This window comes from Rutidosis leptorrhynchoides, chromosome 4 (genome assembly GCF_046630445.1).
Source record: "Rutidosis leptorrhynchoides isolate AG116_Rl617_1_P2 chromosome 4, CSIRO_AGI_Rlap_v1, whole genome shotgun sequence".
Lineage (NCBI taxonomy): Eukaryota > Viridiplantae > Streptophyta > Magnoliopsida > Asterales > Asteraceae > Rutidosis > Rutidosis leptorrhynchoides.
The window spans coordinates 643,251,557-643,260,235 of record NC_092336.1 but is presented as its reverse complement, the minus strand read 5'-3'; the positions used below and the strand labels follow the sequence as shown (position 1 = coordinate 643,260,235).

At 35.6% G+C, this 8,679-nt stretch overlaps 3 protein-coding genes across 3 annotated transcripts; 2 read left to right on the top strand and 1 right to left on the bottom strand.

Moving 5' to 3' along the window:
* On the top strand, positions 1–321 carry LOC139843181 (uncharacterized). Its single transcript, XM_071833248.1, has one exon. The coding sequence runs from the start codon at positions 1–3 to the stop codon at positions 319–321; it is 321 nt and encodes a 106-aa protein (XP_071689349.1).
* Positions 322–905: 584 nt separating this feature from the next.
* Positions 906–3,958, bottom strand: LOC139904356 (IQ domain-containing protein IQM1-like). The gene is made up of 8 exons (XM_071886294.1): positions 3,886–3,958; positions 2,971–3,438; positions 2,665–2,845; positions 2,461–2,549; positions 2,278–2,365; positions 1,949–2,179; positions 1,752–1,853; positions 906–1,646 (listed from the first exon to the last, which is right to left on the bottom strand). Exons 2-8 carry the CDS (start codon positions 3,414–3,416, stop codon positions 1,212–1,214), a joined length of 1,572 nt encoding a protein of 523 aa, XP_071742395.1. The 5' UTR covers positions 3,417–3,438; positions 3,886–3,958; the 3' UTR covers positions 906–1,211.
* Positions 3,959–6,660: 2,702 nt separating this feature from the next.
* Positions 6,661–7,797, top strand: LOC139843180 (uncharacterized). Its single transcript, XM_071833247.1, has 4 exons — positions 6,661–6,778; positions 6,911–7,024; positions 7,106–7,159; positions 7,319–7,797. The coding sequence occupies exons 1-4, from the start codon at positions 6,661–6,663 to the stop codon at positions 7,795–7,797; spliced, it is 765 nt and encodes a 254-aa protein (XP_071689348.1).
* Positions 7,798–8,679: the final 882 nt, after the last annotated feature.

Sequence of the window (8,679 nt, the reverse complement as noted above, 5' to 3'; positions counted from 1 at the left end):
ATGGAGCCTTATAATACCCACCAACCATCATCAAACTTTCAAGATTTTAGATGCCACAGTGCATCATCATCATCATCTACACAAACCCAAACTAAAAACACTAATTACAACCACCCAAATGTTGTGGAGTTGAAGAAGGTCAGCAGTAGTAGTAGGTCAGCTTCAAGGATCTGGAGCCTAACTGATCCAGAAATACAGAGGAAGAAAAGGGTTGCCAGCTACAAAGCTTTTACTGTTGAAGGAAAAGTCAAAGAGTCAATGAAGAAAAGCTGCAAGTGGATTAAAGATAGATACCACAAGATGGTTTATGGTTTCAGATAATGACCCCACCCAGACCCAATCAGGTTGCCTTAATTTCTTGGTTATTATTTCTCAATACTAATACGGAGTAGTATTTTATACTGTATCTCTTTTGTTGATCATGCATATCTAAGGTTGATGTATGCATCTATTTCTATTTATTGGCTTGTACGGTTGTACCACAAGATTTGTGAATTTGAGGTCGGCTTAATTTAATAAGATTAAAAACGATTGAATTTATATGATGGTCAAACTAGATATATATATATATCATATGAAGATTTGATCTTAAGTAGAAATATTAAACAAGATTTGGTCTTAATTTCATACATTTTATTTTTCTTCTATAATTATGATTTATAAATAAATTTATTATATTAAATATTAATTTAATTTGATACGCAAAAGAAAACTTAATTTAATAGAATCCATTTTGTTCTTCTTGGTAAGGTATGTTCTAGTCAATATATTTGTTCTTTTGACCAAAGAAATGATGAATTGGATTGGTTTCTGTTGAACACGGAAATAAAAAAGACAATTGGCCATAAATCAAGCGAAATATTAGAAACCAAACACAAAAGTTTCCTCCACTAAAGAAATATGTGTATCATGTGTTACAAAGAGATGAAATAATCAGCTAATAATAAAATACAAACCCAATTACTGCACAAACAGAGCAGTTTGGGTTACTACAAAACTATGCATAAGCAACAACTATGAACTATACACTTCTACAAAAAATAATGAATAAAAAAAAAATAGACACCAGGGTTCATTTTTTATTCGTGTTTGTTTGAACCCATTCCAGACCTATTCTCAAGCAAAAAAGAATGTAAACACCTCTAACTTTGTACAAGTCTCCACTTGATACAAAAGGTCAAACTCTAAAGAAAGAAAAAAAGCTCGATTAATTAATTAGTGGTGATTGGGGTCCTAGGACTAGGGAGTCCCATGTATGAAATCCTTGGAGACAGCCTGACATTCGAGCTCGGTCTAGGTGACGGAATTGGCCCCAAGTTCCCTTGATTAATACGAGGAGATAAGTTAACATGTTCAAGGGCTCGAAATTGTAGCTCGCTTGGATAATCACGAACAATGCCGATACGTGGACCAGTTCCCGAGGTCCATTTGGTAGAAATGAGGTTAGTTTCTTGAAAACGGGCTGAAATGGGACCGTTGGTTAGACCATGGATAAAGCTAGGTGTGGTTGCATCTTTTGCACTAGTAGGTGTACGTAGAATGTCTTGTGGTCTCGCACGTGGAATGACTAGCGGTTTTGGCTTTGTTTCGGGTTGGGTGGTGACCTTAAACGAAAATCCTACATCATCGTCATCAATCGAGCATCTCTGCAATAATTTATAATTTACATTGTTAATATTTAACGGTCGAAGTTCTGAAAATAATACTCGTACGAAACCTACAACTCATTAATGTGTTGTCGTTGAATGTACCTTAACGTTAGTGAGATCAACGTTGTTTTCCTCCAAGAAGCAAATGAAATCCCTAAAGTTTTCTTCCGTTGGGAGATAGTGACCGCTGTAAGGCCATATTGCCTGAAAGTCACACGAGCAATGGTTAACTATTACGACGAGTTTAGACAATGGTCAAGTACATAATCAAAGTGTGTGTATGCATTATGGAGTTGTACCTCAAGAATGCCGCCATGGGCCACCAATCTTCCGGCAGCAGTGGTGGCACCACCGGCTAGAAAACTCGAATGTTGAAACAAACCTTTTCTCTTCTGGCCAACATACAATTTCTTTAATGTGTCAAGAACGAAGATCCATTTAGTACCCTCAACAGTTTCCAAAAGCGAACCACTTTGTCTGTATACCAGCTTCCCCTTTTCAACGATCACTTCGTATGATTCCCGTTCGTTCTGTTTTAGCAATGGTTGTTAGACACACAATTAAGAAAAAATAACCCTTATGAAAATGTGAGCTGCATATAAAAGAAGGTAGTGAGAACGAGACTTACGGGGCCTAAATATTTAATGCATTGTTGTTGTAAACGCACCCTCGGACATTTTTCAAGATTCGTTTCTTTCCCATCTCCAATATCCAACCTTCATATTTCGAAAGCAGAACAGATTAGAACTAATCCGCATTTCTATTTATCTAGAAAAAGGGTTTAAAACTTCGTGAAGTCGCAGAGACTTACCAGTAGAAAAAAGGTTGACAGCTTTCGCTTTCAAACCAAATATCATAGTATAGGTGCAAATTATGGCCATAGCGATGGCGTGGGTCAATCTGCAATCGGCCGATAAGAAACATTTCAGGAAATAGTTCAAGTAACACACCAATTAACTATAACATTTATCACACCAAATCATGATACAATGTAATGTAATGTAATAATACTCACGGCTTCAAGCCAATGTTGCAAGGCCAATTTTTGAGCTTTTTCATTCTTGGATAGACCCTTTCCCACTTTTGCAGCTCTAGTTCGAGCCCGGGCCCACCGAGATGTCGCAGTTTCGGGTTTTTTAACATCGAAAAACGAAACAGAACTCCGATCCAAGGCTGCAAAATCTAAAGCCTTCCACCTACAACATACCAACCAATTAAGAAAAATTAAAGAAGTCAAAAAATTGACTGAGTCAAGGTCAAACTACAGCTCGATTCTGATAGTAACCAAAATAATGCATCTTTGAATTAGATTGAAACTAACCATAACTCCTCAACAACTACCGCGCAATCAGCTAGATTCCTTCTTGTTCTGTAACTTTTGTATATTTTCTGAACTGTAGTTGCAGCAGCATTGAGTTCACTGACGGGTCGAGGGGAGAAGAATACCGTTGAACCCGGAGAAGTCAAACCCCTTGTTTTAAATTCCAAATTTTTGGGTTCTGAAACTTTGAAGTCCTGAATAAGATTCTTGAAAGAAAGGGTGGTATCAAGCATTATCTTTAGGGGTTGATGGTTGTTCAAATTGATGGAGTTTCTTCTACTCAAATCAGCAAATGAATCTTCAGGTTCTTCCAATATTGTTTCTGATTCAGATATCTTGCAGTTTTCGGCGTTAGATACGTTTTTGAGTTCATAAGGCAATATTAAAAAACTATGATCTAAGATTTCTTCCCAGGCTGATGATAACAGTGATAAGGACAAACCCATCAGATCAGATATTTTAAGATTTCTGCAACCCAAACATATAAAATTATTATTATTATTGGGTAATCAAAATTTTTTATCATCAACATACATTTTTTTTCAATAAATTCCATTATTGCATCTATTGGAAAAACACAAAAATGCCAAGTGCATACGTCGTACAAATAGATTTTCACAGAAGCACAAACCTTTTTTGTCTACAATATCAATAATTAGTTAGTTACATCCAACTATCCAAGTTTAGACCCCACATGAGAAAACACGCATAAAGAATACAGTAATAAAAAAAATAAAAAATCAAGTTTAAACCCTACAGGACCAAAACTCACACATATTGAGTTACAGTATAATATGCCGATAAATTATAAAAATCCAACTTTAAAAAAACCCAATGCATGACTAATCATTATAAACCAGACCCAGATAGAAAAATCGTAAATATAAACATACGCATTCGAAAAGAGTTGCTCACCTTTCAATCAAGACTCGAGCTTTGCCGAAATAATTGCTCAAAGTTTGTTGATTTCTGGCGTATAAAAAAAAAATGCAAGACTGTTAATTTTCTAAAAAATGATATGATGTTGATGATTATGATTATGACCAACTTTCACCTATATATACAAGAACCCCCCTTTAAACACGTATGTGGAAATGTGGAATAAATTAGAAAGAAGATGAAGAAAAAAAAAAAATTCCTTTTTTTATTTGCGTAATTGGTTGACTAGGGACACGATAAAAGGGTTCATTTCGATTTAGTATATGGATGTGTGAACAAATTAAAAGAAAGTAAGAAACCCCACTTGCACGTTTTTTGATCTTTCAAAGCTTGAATATGTGGAATACGCTATAGCGTTGATATCTTGTACTACAATAGTTACTACTTTTACAGACAACATTGAGCGTGTACGTGGATGCTGTTGCTAAATATAGCAACCGCTTACAAAATTATATTCTTTGGAATTTTAAATAGAAAAGGTCAATTCAAAGATAATAGTTGGTGATGGACTTTGAGATAAGACCGTAAATAAATAATGGTGATTATTGGCGATTCTAGAATTATAATTCAATGGGGTTCCGAAAATTTTTTCAGTACTAATTATATTTGAATACTATTTGACATTATTACTCCCGTCGTCCTTGAACTTGTACCCAAATCACACGCGTCGTCCTTGGAACTTTTTTTGAACTCACGTCGTCACTAAACTATCTGGAAATCACTCCCGTCATCCTTCTGTTTACTTGCCGTCTCTTTGCTCCGTTAACCTAAAACATGTGCATATCATGTGAGGGTATTTTAGTCTTTTTATCTTTTTCTCTTTATTTTTTTCTTTTTCCTTTTCTTTTCTATTCTCATTAAACCCACAACCAACCACCTGGACATGAAGCCATCTTCTTTAACTTTGAAATATACACATGAATCGGAGTACGGAGTATATATTTAGAGTACATAATTTATATTCAAATTGGTACATCAATCAAAATTAAGCAAACAAAAAAGGAGTCAAGAAATTTATCTTAATTCGTTTATCACTGAACAATACTCTAACCCATTCCATATATAAATTATCTCAAACTTCATCTTCATCATCTCTTGTTTTTTGCATAGATCTGTGTAGTGTAGACCCGTTCCATTTAAATACAGAAACTCACCTCCTACGATTGAGTCCAACCAGGCACAAACGAGATTTCCAGGTCAGATCTGAACTCCGTTTCGAATGGAAACAATCAAATATGAACTCCGGCACGAACGAGATTTCTAGATCCGACTATTTCTGTTCCAGGTTCCGTTCGATTTGTAGGTTCCGTCGATTTGAGAGTTTCATTCGATTTGCAAGTTTATATTTTCCGGACACGAGAATGGTCGTTCGATGGTTTCGTATGTTCAGATCTTTGTTTCATACGCATGTATTAGACAAAATTATGCCACCGCCGTAAACGATGTTGTAAAGATCGATTGTAGGGTTTTCGAGTTCACTGAAAAGAAAATAAAAAAAAAAAGATGTAGTTTTCTTTCGGATCTGATTGTGATGAACAATAGAGCCAATGTTTTTTTTTCCAGATGTGGTTTTCTTTCATGATGATGAACACACGGTGGTTTTATTTCGATTGAGATATCAACACAAACTCATCATCACGATGAAGTTGTTTATGATGATGAGAGGGTTTTTGATTTATGAATTTGTTTCTTGAAAAGTGATAATTTTGGCACGAATGAAATGAAAGAGAAGAGAATGAAATGAAAAAGAAGGGAAAGTGGAAAAAGAAGTAGAAAAGGGAAAAATCAAGATTAAAATAACAAATATACCCTCACAAGAAGATAAAAAGATAAAAAGACTAAAATACCCTGACATGATATGCACATGTTTCAGGTTAACGGAGCAAAGAGACGGCAAATAAATAGAAGGACGACGGGAGTGATTTCCTGATGACGTGAGTTCAAAAATAGTTCCAAGGATGACGCGTGTGATTTGAGTACAAGTTCAATGACGACGAGAGTAATAATGTCATACTATTTTAGTGGTAATTTACCTTTAAAAAAACTACAAATTCGAAAAGTATATGAGGTCCGAGTAGCTAAATTTGTACTGTCCTGTACAATTTAAAAGAAAAATTATAAATTTGAAAAATATATAGGGTCCTCCAATTAAATTTAGTGGTGTCCTATACAATTTAACAGGTAATTTCTACTAAAAAAATTTCAAACTAGTGGTGTCCCGTGACCCCACGGGCTTACAACTAAAATCGCCCGTGATGGTGATGGTGTGATGGTCATGAAGATATTTTTTATTTTTATTTTTTTGTGAGGAATAGTAATGATGTAGTAAGTAGATGATATGATAACGTGATGGAGTTTGTAATGGTAAGATTGTATTTAACGCGGCGTGGTTACACCAAAATCACCACCATCACGCCACTATGTGGCGTGATGGAGCTCAAAAGGGCCACCCACGATGAGAGCATCACAGGAAGAAAAACGAGCGTGATTAACTTTTGACCAGTGAGATGTTTACACCTTCCAACTCAAACGGCTATATAGCCGTTATATAAATTTTTTTAATAAATAATTAGATAATTTCTATTTATAAATATCACACTTCACATATAATTTTTTCTCATATTCTCTCAACATTTCTATACATTTTATCAATAATTTGAATTATGAAATCTTTGTTTAAGCTTTTCGACATTTGAGAATCAAATAACAAATACGAATTGGATCTTTTACGAGCATACGCCGAAGAATTAGATGTTGAAGAGGGTGAAAGTTCTACTCAACGAGTTCAATGGTCTTGAATTTACATCCATAGAGATCGTGAAAGTGCAGCCGAAACTTTACATCAACACTACTTTGTGGAGTACCCAAGGTATCATTCTAAAACTTTTAAAAGACGTTTTAGAATGAGTAGAGAACTACTTTTGTGTATCGCCACTGATATAAGTAATTACGATGTAGAACCTTTACCTAGGAATTTGATTTTTTTTAAAACAAAAATCAGATGCCCTTGGTCGGCAAGGTTTCAATACGATACAAAAATGTACATCGTCGTTGCGTCAATTGGCTTATGGTACAACAACGGACATTTATTACGAATACTTACAAATGAGCGAGGGTACATGAATCATTTGTTTTAATAGCTTTTGTAAATGTATTTTGGAACTGGATGTTCATGAATGTTTGAGGCAACCAACAGGTAGCGATATAGCTCGTTTGTATAGCGCTCATGAAGAAAGATATGGTTTTAAGGGTATGCTTGGTAGCATAGACTACATGCATTGGAAGTGGTGAAATTGTCCGGTTCAATGGAAAGGGCAATATACTAGTGGTCATCAAGGTCACCCGGCCATAATTCTTGAAGCCGTTGCTTCATATGATACATGAAATTGGCATGAATTCTTTGGTGCAGCGGGTGTGAACAACAATGTTAATATTTTGAATCAATCTCCGTTGTTAGATGACATCAAGATTGGAAGTGCGCCATTAGCACCATTTAACGTAAACAGTAATAATTACACAAATGGTTATTATTTAGCGGACGGTATTTACCCAGATTGGGAAACGTTAATCAAGGCATATTCGACCCCAGCAGATGAGCCACGTGCAAAATTTAAAAGATTTCAAGAAAATGCACGTGAGGATGTTGAGAGAACATTCGGTGTATTTCAGGGTAGATTTCATATTTTACAAACATCTGGACGAGCATACGGTGTCAACAAGATGAGACGCATATTGTATTGTTTTGTGCTCATGAACAACATGATAGTCGGGGATAATAGCCCTGGAATTACATGGATCGGGGAAGAATTACTTAGAACTGATGAAGCTAATCCAAACTTTGTAAGGAATCAAGCTAGAAATCGTGTGACAAGAGAAAAAGAAATATGAGATCAGGACGTGCATAACCAGCTACAAAATGATCTCACCAAACACATTTGGAGCCTTCCATCAAACTTTCGAAGTTTTAATGCTTAATTTAATAAATTTGAAGTGTATTTTATTTTTAGGAATTTTAAGTGTAATTTTTCAGGGTAGATTTCATATTTTACAAACATCTGGACGAGCACACGGTGTATTTCAGGGTAGATTTCATATTTTACAAACATCTGGACTAGCACACGGTGTCAACAAGATGAGACGCATATTGTATTGTTGTGTGCTCATGCACAACATGATAGTCGAGGATAATAGCCCTGGAATTACATGGATCGGGGAAGAATTACAGATTACTTAGAACTGATGAAGCTAATCTAACTTTGTAAGGAATCAAGCTAGAAATCGTGTGACATGAGAAAAAGAAATACGAGATCGGGACGTGCATAACCAACTACGAAATGATCTCACCGAACACATTTGGAGCCTTACATCAAACTTTTGAAGTTTTAATGCTTAATTTAATAAATTTTAAGTGTGTTTTATTTTTAGTGTAACACCCCGTTTTTCTTCATACATGTTCTAAGGTACGTATTTAATCTTTAGAACGTTTATATTCGTTTGCGTGTATGATTAAATGATTTAAAAAGTGAGATTAGGGGGCACACTGGTAACATGTCGCGTATGAAGTGATTGTGTCATGTCTGGTTGGGTCGCGATACGTAATGTGTCTGCTCAAAACGCGATGGCCAAAAGACTCCCCCCTCCTGATCACATTGTCGCGTCTAAGTGTGAATTGTCACGACCTGGTGCACATTATCGCGAAACGCGACCTTCCTGCCGCGAAACGCGATGGTTATCGCAGAAATTGACTTTTAAGTCCAATTTAAATGGCAT